The 15,583-nt window shown below is 35.3% G+C and overlaps 1 protein-coding gene across 11 annotated transcripts in view; it reads left to right on the top strand.

Moving 5' to 3' along the window:
- BLTP1 (bridge-like lipid transfer protein family member 1) overlaps nt 1-15,583 on the top strand; it is a 108,557-nt gene that overhangs the window by 83,214 nt on the left and 9,760 nt on the right. For 6 of the 11 annotated variants that reach the window (XM_090139165.1, XM_031596854.2, XM_031596851.2 and 3 more), the window contains 14 exons: nt 149-279; nt 1,637-1,760; nt 2,637-2,746; nt 4,770-4,860; nt 5,431-5,493; nt 7,046-7,290; nt 8,106-8,321; nt 9,452-9,632; nt 10,564-10,753; nt 12,757-12,918; nt 13,031-13,170; nt 14,114-14,315; nt 14,746-14,949; nt 15,053-15,232. In XM_090139165.1, coding sequence (XP_089995291.1) covers nt 149-279; nt 1,637-1,760; nt 2,637-2,746; nt 4,770-4,860; nt 5,431-5,493; nt 7,046-7,290; nt 8,106-8,321; nt 9,452-9,632; nt 10,564-10,753; nt 12,757-12,918; nt 13,031-13,170; nt 14,114-14,315; nt 14,746-14,949; nt 15,053-15,232 — 2,239 coding nt within the window. The remainder of the gene's footprint in view (nt 1-148; nt 280-1,636; nt 1,761-2,636; nt 2,747-4,769; nt 4,861-5,430; nt 5,494-7,045; nt 7,291-8,105; nt 8,322-9,451; nt 9,633-10,563; nt 10,754-12,756; nt 12,919-13,030; nt 13,171-14,113; nt 14,316-14,745; nt 14,950-15,052; nt 15,233-15,583) is intronic. The other 5 variants (XM_031596856.2, XM_031596853.2, XM_090139164.1 and 2 more) reach the window with 4 other exon arrangements.

Raw genomic sequence — 15,583 nt, 5'->3', positions numbered from 1 at the left:
AGAATTCCAATCGGCTGCCTTTTGAGTTGAAAGTGATTCTTTTGCATGCTGTAGTCCAAATTCTAAGGTGTAAAATTCACTTTTTTTGTTAAATCGTATTCATGTCCAGTTTTTGATGAGGGCATTGATACATCTTTATTTTAAACAGGAAATTGTTGATCACCGGCGGCAGGGAGCTTCTAGCATTCAAACTGGAGAACAGCGAGGAAGAAAATTTGTGAAACGTTTAGTTGATATCAGAGAACTCAATGAGCAAGCTAAAGTTATTGATGACTTAAAGTAAGTTGGATTTTGGTTTAACTCACACAAAGTTTGGGGATAACAGACTACAGCTGACTTATTTCTTTCCCTTCCTTATCATATACCTTGCAGCACTGTGATGGTCAAAAGGGAATTGCTGTTTAACTATTAAAAAAAAGAGGGAGAAAAAAAGTCTTTTCTGATTCTCCATGAAAAAAAAAATAAATAAATGCAAGTGTCTTATAAATTTTCTCTCATTTTTTCCCAAGTGTCAAATTAATCTCTTTGGCTCTCCATTACAATGGCAATCATTATCAATTTCTTGCTGATCCAAAGTTATAATTCTCTTTTGACTTATTATTATGGTGACTACTTAAACAAAGTAGTAAACTTAGTCTTGTTCACTGGAAGAACAAATTGATTCTTTTTCCATGTTGTATGTGGTATTTTAAAAGTAAATCTCACATGATGTACTTCACAGATCATTGAAAGAATTGTTTAAGATTTCAGAAATTTCATCTTTGAGTTTTATTATTGTTGGGCTTTTGGTTTTGTTTTTTTTTCACCTAAGGCAGATCAGTCATGGAGAGGAATATAGAGGTTGGTAATTAGGTGTTAAATAGCAGAGTGGAGACACTTGTACTTGGAATAAAATTACTGTCAGTGTTAACAGGCCAATTGTATCTGAACTTTGGATTTTAGGCTAAATATTTCTTTAATGTGGGTTCAAGAATCGAAATATGCTATGGGTCTCCTCTCACTGTAAGAAGTAAACTGATTCTTTCAAAATAGCAGATACTTTATGGATTTGTCTAAGTTATTTAGTGATGTGTTTTTCTGCAGAAGATAATCTTCTGTGGAAAACTGTCTTTGATTTTGGCAGAACTTTGGACTGCTAAAACAGAAGGATTTTTCTTCATCCAATGGAGGATTCTGAGATTTTCCCATTATGTTTGTTCTTGACTAAATGACTGTCATGTGATTGAAGGTGTATAGGGCATTCTTAAACCTAGTGTTACAACTTTGAAAGAAGAGTTACATAGCCAAACTTATTCTCCACATTAGTTAGCCCTGTGTTAGTACTGCTGTTTGGTGTCTTCTTGCATACTAGTTTGTTCTGCATTCACTATCTGCTTTGCTAATTGATTTGGACAATAAAACCTTAAAATCAAAGAGTCCTCTTCAAGGAAAAAACGCTCAACTAGAAGTTGCAATATGAAACAAGGAGAAATCTTCTGAAGCTATATTTGGCGCTCATAAAACTGCTGGGGAACATCCCTTTTTTTTTTTTTTTTTTGTGTTGCAGTGATGCAGAACATCACTGCAACACCGATTTTGAGACAGTGGAAATAGTGCTATCTCATTCTAAGATAACTCAACTGTAATTTATCTCCAGAAAATTAGGTGCAAGTGAAGGAACTATAAATCAAGAAATTCAGCGCTATCAGCAACTGGAGTCGGTGGCTGTGAATGATATCCGCCGAGATGTTCGAAAAAAGCTACGTCGATCCAGTATGAGGGTGAGCAGTATGAAGTTACTTTTAAACATGGTTACACTTGCATGTGTATTTCTTTTCTGATTGTTAGGTAAAACAGTGAAAATGCTTTATTTTATTTTTTTAAGAAAAGGAAGTAATAAGAAAGACTAAGAATATCAAGTAATTTAGGTTCCCCCTTAGTTATAACAGTGATAGAAAAATTGAAATTTCATAGTTGCTGTAACGTAGATGTACTTATTTGCACATTCACAAGATCAGAAATACATGTCAGAAAATGTGTGTATGAGGATGTAGTTCACTCTTTGTGGGGGATTTTTAAATGATTCTTAACTGGACTGAAGAATGAAGATGCCAGCATGTTAACTGCCTGGGCAAGCAATTAGATACCTGTTGTATTCCATTTGGCATATGTATTTTCTATAAGTTTGTTCTCCATATAGATAAACTGTGTGTTTCCAAAATTAACTGAAGTAAAAATAAAAACAAGCTACTAAAGAGAGAGTAGAAGAAACTGGACATAAACACACACACACACAAAAAAACAAGTCTTGCAGCTAATCCACAAATATGTGGCTGTTATCCCAGAACCTGGTAATAAAACTGGCAAAATGTTATTTTCAGTGTGCGCTAGTGCATGAGCTTCAAGTATGATGCTTCATTTATGAGGAAGTCAAATATTACTATTGTGTGCAGCTCTGTCTTCTAGCTCATTTTCCTGTGTTGCAGTAGTGGAAGGATACGTGTCAGAGTGATTGGATTTTAGCTTTTGGCAACAGGGCACTACAAATTCCAGCAAGTGTGAATGTTTATTCAGAGGTAAAGATGAAGGTGCTGGCAAATGCTGATAAAGAGATGCATTTTCATTCCTGTTCTATTTAAATATTCTTTTTGGTTTAGGCTGCTTCCTTGAAAGACAAATGGGGTCTCAGCTACAAGCCTAGCTACAGCCGATCAAAGAGTATTTCAGCATCAGGAAGACCACCTCTGAAGAGAATGGACAGAACAAGGTAAATGGTGATGGTAACAACAGCATATTTGAAGAGGGAAACACTGGATTTGGGCTGTTGGGCTGCTGCTTCTTAGACATCTAACTAATGTCCCCTATTTATTTAACAGCTATAAAAAGCACAGTAACACTATTTAATAGAGCAAATTCTCAGCTCCAAAGCACTACTTTTCAACACAGTCACTGTCATTAACTATGCATACTGTATGCCTGCATACTGCACTCGTTAAAGAAAAAAAAAGTGCACCAGTGGAGGTGACCCACAGTTTAACAGCTGCTATGATGGCATCAGATGTTGCCCATGCAGTCCATCTTTCATCGACCCAAACAGATGGAAGTCAGAAGGTACAAATCCAGACTGTAGGGTAGATGCAATAGGACAGTCCAGCCAAGACTGGCAATGTGCTCCATGGTCTTCAAACTTGTATGGGGCCTGGCATTCATGTGTTTCAGGAGAAAGATTTTCTTCTCTGGCCTGATTCTGAAAGTTTGAGCCTTAAGTTTAATCAGTGTTGCAGTGTAGCAGTCAGTGTTGATGGTTTGTCTGGATTCCGGGAAATCTAGAAGGATCGCTTCTTTCCTATCCCAAAAGTCAGCGTACATCACTTTACCTGCTGAGGGATGCATCAAAACTTTCTCTTCAGTTAGGAAATCACATGTTGCCACTCCATGGACTGCTGTTTTGACTCTGACTCACAGTGCCAACACCATGTCTTGTCATCTGTAATGATGTGATCAAGGAGACTGTCACCTTCAGGCTTGTATTGGTTCATTAGGCCCTGACAAACTTATATATAGTATTCTTTCTGTTCCTGTGTGAGCATTCATGGGAATGACCTAGTGCAAACTTCACAGTATTCCAACGTTGCCACTATCATTTCCAGTGCATTCAAGCCAATACTTAGCTCCATACACAGTTCCTTGGTCATAATCCACCAATTTGTGTAGGTGAGCTGACTAAGACACTCTTCATTTAGTGGTATGACAGGCGTGCATGGCTATCCAGAACATGGCTTGTCTTTTACATCACGTCTCCTGAAATGCGCCACCCACCTCTTCACTGTGCTCACATCAATTGTCTGGTCTCCATAAACCATGGATATCTAACATGGCTTGCTTGGACCTCACTGAGTGAAAAGGAGTAGTCTAGGGCTGCATCTGCAAAAAAAGTTGCTCCAAAAGTTGCCTCCTAATTATTTCCACAGAAATTACAACTGATACAGAGAGCACAGTAACTCTGTTTGATAGATCAAAAGCTCAGCTACAAAACACTTTTTTTTCAATACACTATCATTAGCTATGCATTTTTACCAGCAATAAATAAGAGCCTGCATACCATGCTTGTAACAGTCTGCATCAGAGGAGGTGACGCACTCTTGCCACCACTCACTGTACTCACATCTACTGGTTGGTCTCTATAAATACTCACAAGCATGGATGAGTGTCAGTAGGGTAGTGTTTTTTCCATGTGGACGAATTCAGTGACACACTTTTGCTTCTCACATGCTTTCATGATCATTTTGGAAGATGGACATATCTATTCCAAAAAGTAATTTTTTGTCTTTTATTAAACTTCTTTTTTTCCTAGTAGCATGTCAAGTGAGAATTTTTTTTCTTACACACACACAAAAACTCCAGGGTTTTTATAGAATCCTGCTGTTAAGACGTACAAGAAACTTGCATAAAAGGATAGTAGGCATAGTGTAAATCATTCTGATTTCTACTTTTCTCTCAGTCATCTGCTTCTTGGCTTAAGATTGAAGAATTTAAATAAATAAAGCAAAGAATGCTTAGTGATAGACTACTGGATGAGTAATGTGCAACTTCCTTCTCTTCTCCCCTTGATTTTCCTTTCCATGTACTCTAAATGCACTTGTTATGATCCAATACTTGCATCCATATCAAAATCTTAAGTACTGAATGTACGTTTGTATTACATTCTATTTGTGTAGTTAAATATTTGTATGAACACAAAATCATGTAATAAAACTAAATAAGTTGTTATGTTTTGTTTTTGTTTATAGTTCTCGACTAGGAGACAGTGAAGATCTCCCAGATATCCGGGTAGATGCTGCATCTCCTGGGCCAAGAGTGACTTTCAACATACAGGATTCTGTAAGAATGACTTTATATTCTTTAGCATCATATGTCCCATACCACTTGGTCACAAGTTCACAAGATGGGTATGCCTAGGCAGACCTGAGTTGCTGATAGGTTTCATCTGTGTGCCTCACATTACTGATGTTTGGAACACAGGTTTGTTCTGACATAAGATAGATATGTTTTGAGTTCCTAACATAGAAATTAATTGAGTATAATGCTAGAATTATTTTGGTGTGTTGTTTTTTTCATAGAAATTAATTGAGTATATTAGAATTATTTTAGTGTGGTGTTGTTTTTTTTTAGGCTGACTTAATAATACTATAGTTCTTCTGATGTGTGCAAAAATCACAAACATCATCTTGTGTGTATACACCATTAGACTTTTAGAAATGGGCATTAGTAAGTTTGCTGTAGCCCTACGGATCTATCATTTTGTGTGTTTGAAACTGGCTTTTGGGTTTTTTTTTTTAATAATCACTATGTTTTGTCATTTTAAAAATGTTCCTGTTATGTTGTTTTTTTCATGGCTGAGATTACTGCAATTGTTTTAATTTTTATTTTTCTTTTTCATTTCTAATTAAGTTGAATAAAACGGTTTTGGGGATTGCACAACAATCCAGCTCTCCAGGGGAAGGGTATTTTCAGGTATTTCTGAGAAGAAACAGTCTTTTCCAGAGAACTAATTCTTCTCTCAGGGAGCTGCTTTTCACTATTTCATCTCTTTAGCATGCAGCTAAACAGAATGTATATAAAACCTAAACATATTTAAATTGGAATATGTAAAGTAAACTGAAGAATATGATAAGCTGTTGATGAACTCCCCAGGTATGTTTTCCTATAGCTCTAAAACTTAGTGGCCTTTTCAAAATTATTTAATGGAATTTTGTTCATATCCTTGTGAAGTCTGATCAAAGCTGGTGTGAAGTGACCTAACTTTGGACTTATGAATGTGCTTTAGAAGAGGACTTTAGTCTGTGCAGTTGTCCTCATCTGTTGTGTTCCAAGATTATAAATATCAACATCAGTACAAAGTATTGCTGGGTAGGAGGATGTCTGCTCATTCTTTCTGTTGGAATTCCTATATTTAATGCAGAGAGATGTTTTCAAATAAACGTATCTTTCAAAACTTAGTACGCAGACAATTTTTAAAAAATGCTTTAAAAAAAAAAAAACATGTTTAAGGGTAATAGCAAAGATTTTGTTAGCTTGTTTTAGTTTTTTTAATTATTTATTTTAAATAAACATACACACATGCACAAAAAAAAAAAAAAAAAAAAAATCAAACAACTCCAGTTATAGTAACATACCCTTTCTATATTCCAACTCACCTCACCCTTCTGGGAATAAATCCTTATTTCTGAGGGGAAGGGGAAATGAAACAAAAATATGTTTTGTACATTTAAATACTTCATTATCTTGCCTTTAGTTTTTTTTCTGTTTCATAAAAGCAGTAGGCTATATAAAATACAAAATGTGTACATACATGCATGTGTGTATATATACAAAAGCCCAGTTAGGTTTTGTTGGCGTAGCAAAATTTTATCAAATACTTTGAACTGTTAGATTTTGAACATTCCTCCCACTCCACCCCCCCCACATTCTTATAATGCCAGTTCTTAATTTCAGCACAGATCTCATTTTAATTTGCAGTGCTTGTAGCGTGCTGTGTGGGAGAAATCAGTGGCCTTTTTCAGAAATGTAGCCTGGAGTTTATTTCATGTTTAATCACTTGTCCAACATGTTGTCCAGGATCTCAGCCTAGAATTGCAAAACAAGATTGTACATTCTGTGTTAGCATTCTGCATGCACACTTCATTAATGCTTCCAACTACTTCACCTCTTTACAAGGTTCATGACAATTTTTGCTTTTGCTCTTTTCTCTCAAAATATTTTAAAATATGTATGAAATATTTCCATTCCTTCTGATTGAATGAATTGATCAGAGCATGATAAACCTTTATCTAACAGATTGAGCTCGATCAACAGGTAATGGCAAGTGTCTCCATACCAAGCTTTCAATTCTTTCTTTTTCGTAATCCACCTTGTGATTTCTGTACCTCATATGGCTGTATTATGAAGAGCTTGGGACTGCAAATTTCTCATAACACTCTTGATCTTTTTTTCCAGAGCTATCTAATGATTCTTGATTGAAATATCTCTATCTATTTAATATGTATTTTTTTCTTTTTACAATCAGTTTCCAGAGGAGACAGAAATGGACCTTTTGTCTGTAATTATTGATGGTCCCTCCCATTACTCATCTCCTAGTGAAGGCTCATGCTCAGTATTTGGTTCACCTAAAACTCCAGCAGTCTTCTCACCTGGCATTCCCTTCCAGCCTGAAGAAGGACGTCGGGACGACAGCTTATCATCAAGCAGTGAAGATTCCGAGAAGGAAGATGATCATGAACGAGAGCGAACGTATTTTTATAGGAAACCACCGTAAGTAATAGTCCCAAGGAAGAACACAAAAATAAGGAAAATGCATTTGAAATGTTGATTTTAAGTCTATAAATAATGTTTTGGAGAAATACAATAAAAAACTATTAGAGAGCATCCAAAGAAGGGCTATGAAGATGGAGATGGACAAGACGTACGAGGAGCGTCAAAGGGGAGGCCTCATGACGGCCTCACAGGGAGTGGAGGGACAGCACTGAGTTTTGCTCTCTGGTGACAGCAACAGGGCCCAGGGGAAAGGTTCTTCACCAGAACCCCTTGGTGGGCATAGAACAGGCTCCCCAGAGCAGTGGTCATGGCCCCAACCCTGCCAGAGTTCAAGTAGCATTCAGTGGGTTTGAATTTGGGTGATCCTGTGTGGAGTCTGGAGTTGCACTGGATGATCCTTGTAGGTCCCTTCCAACTTGGGATATTCTCTGATTCTGTGAAAATCTGTTATTGGTGAAAGATTGAATTTCTCTTAAGCGTTTACTTGGAAGAGTCAGGAATTGTGTTCATGAAAAGGTCATTGTGAGGGAAGGAGGAATTCTGAACAGAAAAGGTGGCTGCTTTTTATAAAGATGAAGCTGTTAGAAATTTCAGGGCTAAGAAGAGAATAAAACTTAAAGTGAGATTTTTTGAGGCACAGAATAGGTTTTAGCTTTTAGGGAACAGATGACAGATGTTAAAATTTGGCATAACTTTGTCTTTTCCAGGATTATACCTCCACAAAGTGAATTTATTAGTGTCTAAGAATCTCTCCTACCATCTGTTCAAATAAATGCTGTGCAATTATCTAATCTATTATTGTGCTGGTGCAGGAGTACATCTCGCAAGAAAGCAACAGGCTTTGCTGCTGTCCACCAACTCTTCACTGAGCGCTGGCCAACAACACCTACAAACAGAAGTATGACTGGCACAACCACTGAGAGAAATATTGACTTTGAACTTGATATCAGGGTTGAAATTGATTGTGGAAAATGTGTATTGCACCCCACAACACTTCAGCAAGAACACGATGACATTAGTTTAAGAAGGTAAGAAATGTGTTATGCAATTGCTTTATGAAGAACAAAATCAGCATATGCCTCTCTTCTGTTTATTATTTTATTTTTAAATCATATTTTATGTTCTGTAAACAAAATTTAAGAATTTCAAAGTGCATGGATTCTTTTTTTATTTCAGCCTTCAAAGAAATACCATGACAACTTAATAAATCAACACAATGATTTGACTAACACTGGACTACTGTATTTCCCTATTATTCTGCATGCTGCCATTATTTCCTGAGTGTAAAAGCATGTTAACATTCTCATGTTGCTTTGCGTAGTTAAGTGGATTTTTTGTTTTACCATCTAAGGTGATGTGGGAGCTTTGCATCTGATCTTCATTAGTTTTGATCTCATCTTCAGGTTTACAATTTTCCTGCTACTTTTCATTTGTATATGGCTGAGTACTGAGTGGCAGCATTACATTTCTTTGATAGGATATTAACTTTGGCAGGATATTAACAGTATCATGAATTTTAAGAAATTCATGACTTGTCAGCATAATTAACTTGTAATAACATATGAAATTAATTTATGTGTTTCAATTCTGAGAAATAGAGACAACTGAGAAATTATTTTTCTCACTGAGAGGTATGCATCAGAAATTAGCAATTAGAAAGCAGGTTGGTTTTTCTCATCCCACAACATTTTTTTTCCTATAGTACACAAGGAAAAATAATCTCATATGAATTTATATGAAGACAGGTTTTACAGCAGAAATGTAGAATTGGTAAGCATGCCCTCTACATCAAGAGTTCTTCTTAGGTAATGCAGGGTAAAATAGGTGAAGTTGACTGTAAGAGTAAAGGGCGTTGGATGTCTTTTCTCTAATTTATTCAAAAAAACTCTCAATTTTAACAATTTTGTAGATTATACTGCTTGAAATAATAATAATAATAATCTTATAATAAAAATGGTAAAACCAGAGTGGGCAGACAGAAGAGTAGAGATCGTATAAATTAAAGAAGGAAGCAGATGTTGATAAGCTTCCTTATATAATTGATGCTACACATTTGCTTTTGATATCTCTAAGTTCTTTTTTTTTTTTAATCAGAAAATACACTCTGTTTAATAAAAGTATTAAGTTTGTATAATAGCATGCAGCATATTTATTTTAGGAGTTATGATCGGAGTTCCAGAAGCTTGGATCGAGAGTCTCCTTCAAAAAAGAAGAAATTCCAGACGAATTATGCATCTACCAGTCACTTACTAGCTGGCAAGAAAGTGCCATCATCTCTACAAACAAAATCTAGCGAAGTGGAAACAACAGTTTTTTATATTCCTGGGGTGGATGTAAAGGTAAAAGCAATGTATAAACTGAGCATGGAAATGCACTTTTTTCTCTGCTCAAATATGATTTCAAAGCACATCTGTTTTTGTGTTATAAGCAAGTTTATATATTTCATAGCACCTCGTGGAAGTCTTTTCAAATCTGTAGGTCTTGCTATCATAGTATTACAGGAATTGTTATTCCTATACTGAAAACTGAAATTGGACATTTATCTTGATATTTTTTTCTCTGACAAGGAATTTCTACTGTATGTCCTTTTAAATGTATAAATCAAATGCTCTTCAGTTGAACTAGCCTGTTTTTTCTAATTTTCAATGTGGCGATGCTTTGTATGTTCATCCAATGCTTTGTATTCCAGGCTATCTTCAGAGATAAGTTATACCTCAGGTCCTGCCTGCGGCTTTGAGTCTTAAGTTAGAAATTAATATATATTATCTACAGCTTTTATTATACTCTGTACTTCCATTGGTAGTGTGTTATTCACATATATTAGGTTGGAATGCTCTGAATTTTTTTAAACCAGTTTTATAAATGCAGATATCTAATAGTGAAATATTTTCACCATGCAGTAATACAGAAAAAGGCTGCGTGGACAGGAAGAAATAGCTGGTGACACAGGAATTAGAAGGTGTTATAGAGAAGATGAGCAAGCATTAGGCATTATTTTTGAATAGTTAATTATTTCTAAATAGTTAATTTTCTCTGTTTTGTTTTATAATTTACATGTGTGGGTTTGTTTGTTTGTTTGGACAAAGATTTCAGGTCTTTCTGTGCATTGGCTTTATCTGTAGAACGTAAATTGGAATGTAACATATCTTACAACGATATTTTTGTAAATAATGCATTAAAAAAATTAGAATGGAAAGACTGACACACAACTTCTGTGCAGAAATTGAGCCAATTTTATGAAGCAAATTAATCTTTTTTTCTTTCTTTCAGTTACACTACAACTCTAAGACTTTAAAGACTGAATCGCCAAATACTTCTCGAGGATCATCTTTGCCAAGAACCCTTTCCAAAGAGTCCAAACTGTATGGTATGAAAGATACTGCCACATCTCTTTTATCTAGCACTATCCACAGCAAGACTAACACCTTACTTCCTCCCCAACCCCCACCCATCCCATCAGGTACTTATAGACAAGAACCTTCTAAAACTATCATGGATATATTTTTTCCTTCATTTAATCTACCAGCTTTAGATCTGCCTGCTTATTTGTTGAAGAATTATATTTATCAAATCTTGACTTTATCTGCAGATACCTGAATGTGGTTCATAAAGCTGAATTTTTAGAAATTTGTTGACAAATCAGTCTCAGTAATATTTGCCATAGACACCATATCACAGTGATAAGCTATGACTGCCTTCTCCCAGTTTTCATTTAACAAACTGAAGCGTAATACTGGAAAGCAAAACTTACATATCTGGCTAAAAAGTGAGTGCTGATTACTTTGTTCTTCATAATAATTATATATATCTCAGATGAATCCTTGCTTCCATACATTACACTATTTGAAGAATTCTTGAAACTTTCCAGTATTTTTTGCTGAGCAAGCACTGTATAAATACTGCTTTCTGGAATTTAGAGTGTTGTCAATACTACATGGAATACCCAGTTCCAGAAAGTAGTATTTGTATTAATGAAAATACCAGTGTTTTCAGCACTTGCAGTCCCTTAAATAACCATGATTTGGAAGAACCTGACTTAGGTTGTCTTATCTCAAATGTTTTCAAGCAGGAGCCCATTGCAAAATCATGTCAGATCTAGAGGTATGTAGATTGCACTTCCAACTTCTGAGACATTTACTGTTCTCTCCTTCAGCATTTGAACATCAGTTTGAAAAGGAAACAAAGACTATGTAAAAATCTGTTGAGTAGGAAAAATTAATAGCTGAAGAGAGTTGTTTGTTTGCTTTATGTAAGAGCAGCTGAGATGCTGAGAGAGAACATGGAAATGTATCACCTTTTTCAGTTACCCGTGCTGTTCAGCCATTAGCTCTTACTCCTGTAAATGTGCATTTTCTTTATGATTACAGTATTTTGTACAATCTTCCTTTATATTGCTTTTCTTTGTTTTTTATTTACCTATTCTCTTTCCAGTCTTTGCATTTTAATTTCTACCATATTGTGTCCAATTACTGAATCATGTTTTTTTATATCTGTAACCTCTACATCTGGGAGGACTTCTGGACATCACGCTTGTAGGAAGATGTATGAATGTCATCCAGTAGGGCCCAATAGAGGTTGCAATTAGTTTGCTTCTCTCTATATTGTATTTTTATAAATACTTACTAGTTTTGATTTGTTTTAATATGTTATCACAGAATCATAGAGGTTGGAAAGGGAGCTCTGGAGATCATCTAGTCTAATCCCCTACTAAAGCAGGTTCTCAAAAGTATTATTTATTATTATTAATTTTCATGTTGAATGTAAACCCCTTCTCTTACTGTCTGTGGTCTACAGTAAGAGCAAGAAAAAACAATCTAAATAGTTAGAGAGACTGGACAGAATAGCTGTTCTCATGATGAGCATGGATCCAAGTGCTACTCTTTTCCAAAAATTAGAAGGCAACAGTTTTTGCATTTACACTTTTTCTATCTCCAGGCTTTTAAAAACACTGTTTTATATCTTCTGTTATTCTTAACATAGTAGGACATGCCATTTACAGTTTTAATTTGTTGGTTTTTTTATTGTCTAATTATTGTTGGTTTGTTTTTTGTCTAAGCTGATATTCTTCCCAAGCTCTTTCACTTTTCCAATTCCTCATCATTTTCAATTATTTCCACTTAAGAGAAGAATTGTGTGGCTAATTTAGAAAATTATTTTTTTTAAATAAAAAAAAGCAAAGTGATGAAAATGATCTAATAGTGCTTTGTGAGAAGCAAGCACAATGCAACTACAATCAAGCATGCCAAACTAATAGTCACTCTGACATACTTTTCTTAGCTCAACATTATGGTTTATATTTTTCTAAATGATCAGATGTATGCCTTTTCAGATACCATTACAGAAAATTAGGGAATGCAGCTGTTAGTTATGAATTATCTTACACTTACCAATTACAGTTGAATGGCATTCAGTGGTATTATTATGGTGTTATTATTAGACAAATTTATCTTTCAAATGTTGCAGCCAAAGGAAAAGGAAGTGGTGGAGTGAAAACTGCGAAACTGTATGCATGGGTTGCACTTCAGTCGCTGCCAGAGGAAATGGTGATTAGCCCATGCTTACTGGATTTCCTAGAGAAAGCTCTTGAAACCATTCCAATTACACCAATTGAAAGGAATTACACAGGTAAGTTGCATCTTTGTATTCTGGTATGCTTTTCTCTTTTTGTCTTCTGATGGCACTGAGCTGTATCTTCTTTAAATTCCACTTTCTAATGAGTTCTTGTGCTTGTTAAAAGCTGTTAGCTCACAAGATGAAGACATGGGACAATTTGATATACAAGACCAATTAGAAGAGTCCACAACATCATTAGTATCATCATCGACGTCAGCATATTCATCCTTCCCTGTAGATGTGGTGGTTTATGTACGGGTTCAGGTGAGGTTCTAACTTTTAGCATAAATGATTTCAATCACTATCTTTGAAACAGTCTATGCTATGATTTTTAGAAATAAAAAGATATTTTCAAGTGCCCATTTTGAGATACTGATGTCTGGTATGATAGTAAATAAGACTTCTTCAAGCAGAAGTTCTGGCATCTTTCAGTCCTGTGGAGACCATCAGAAATCAATCATTTTGAGAAATGATAAAAATTCTATACTTTGTTTCTTTTGCCTTGTGTGTTTTGAAAATGCATTTTTGAAAATATTATTCATAACGATTATTTGCATTCATTATTTATGTGGTACCAGTACAAAACAAAAATAATAATTAGAAATTTTCTCAGTTTGTGGGGTAGTGTGAAAATACAGGAATATGCAGTTCTCATCTGCATATATATTCATTCTGCTTCATATTGGATGTGTCTGGCCTTTTTGTGTCAGAGAGAAAGGTGCATCTGCAGATTTGCTCAAACGTTTTTTCATGGTACAGATTTGATTATGTTCCTAAATTGAACAGCATACTCTAAAAAATGTTTGGTTTTTTAATGCCTGTGAAAATTAAGTACAACAGTCTGTAGCTAATCCTGTAGCTAATCAACATTTTTTGTAATCTCATCTAGCCGAGCTAAAGAGTCAATTGATTCTGTGTAGTTCTTGTATAAGATGCACGAAACTGTCAATTGACTTGGGGAGGAGTTCATGTCATCTGCATGCAAGATTTCTGTACTTCTTTTCTTAAAATTGTTTCCAAATAATACTTCCGGCTTTGGAGGGATTCCCTAAATTAATGTATCTTTATGAACTGGTATAGAGTTACCTTCTAATTATAGAACCAGTCTGAAGAAGTTTAATTTTCTTAGATTTTTAAGTCAAAATTGGGATAGTTTAAGTGTTTTATATATGTTTGTTGAAAGCTTTATTTTCTTTCTGTGTTTTAGCCTTCTCAAATCAAGTTTAGTTGTTTGCCAGTATCAAGAGTTGAATGTATGCTGAAATTGCCTTCCCTGGATCTTGTTTTCTCTTCAAACCGAGGAGAATTGGAAACTTTAGGTACAATGTACCCATCAGAAAATGTGTCTGTTGGTGGCAGTACTCCACAGACCAGCTCAAAGAATTCAGTTAGTAAATCTGGAGCACCAGGTAAAATCTACATGAATGACTATCCTGTATACAGCTTATAGCATAAATAAGCAGTGTTCTGTGTAAAATTAGAATAAAATATATGCTTTTATAGAGCTTAGGGTTATTCATATGGACTACATTTATTTTTACTATTTATTCTCACTACGTTTATCTTATGCAGTGACTTCAGTAAGATTGCTTCATATTATGTCAGTTCTTTATCTTTTGTAGAAGATTGCACATATTCTGTATATTGGAGTTTTTCTTCCCCTGGTTAAACATTTGTTATAAAATGCCCTACACAGAATATTTAAGCTATATTTCTGCTACAAGGGACTAATTTGATATGCATTTGGTCTGTTCAGTATGTATTCTTGTTATTAATATTATTTCATATTTGAAGATGGTTTCATATTAAAACTGACTTCTGAAAACATTTTCCCTTCAGGTTCATCACCTGGACTAGGCAGTCCTCTTGGCAGAACACGCCACAGCAGCAGCCAGTCAGACTTGACCACTTCTAGCAGCAGCTCTTCAGGCCTGAGCTTTACTGCCTGCATGTCTGACTTTTCCCTTTATGTGTTCCATCCGTATGGAGCTGGAAAACAAAAGACTGCTGTTACTGTTTTAACTCCTGGGTCAGGAGCCTTAGGTACAGAACAAATTTTTGCTTTGTGAACACACAATGAGTTGGGAAAGCCAAGCCAAACTAAGATGTGGAAGTGTTTGGAAGATTAAACTCTCTCTATTTCTAGGGAATGTGGATGAGGAACCGACTTCGGTCACTGGTCGGAAGGATTCCTTGAGCATTAACCTTGAGTTTGTGAAAGTCAGCCTGTCAAGAATAAGGCGTTCAGGAGGCTCCTCATTTTTTGAGAGTCAGTCTGCAAGCAAAGCTGCAAGCAAGATAGATACGACTTTGATAAACATCTCTGGTAAATCTTTTTTTTTTTTTCATTCTAATCCCTGTCTTTAGTTACTTACACAACTGCTGTTCCAATTATATACTCAAGCTCAGTAGCTTTTGTAGATATTAGGAAAGTTATTGTTAGTTTTGAATGAAGAAGGGATTGATACATTATTTAAACTGTGTACTTGGAATACCTATTTGCAGATGCACCTTTTTATCTTCCTGATTCATTAAATGTAAACAAATGGGCTTGCTCAAGCTCATCTCTGATAGCAGTCCAAGTGACTATAAACGATCTTGACAATTTTGAGATTGTACTGGCTCTAGTTAGGATGGAGTTAACTTTTGTCACAGTAGTTCATAAGCTGGGCTTTGG

The sequence above is a fragment of the Phasianus colchicus genome, chromosome 4 (genome assembly GCF_987193195.1).
Source record: "Phasianus colchicus chromosome 4, bPhaCol1.hap1.1, whole genome shotgun sequence".
NCBI lineage: Eukaryota > Metazoa > Chordata > Aves > Galliformes > Phasianidae > Phasianus > Phasianus colchicus.
This window is presented reverse-complemented; position numbering and strand designations above follow the sequence as displayed.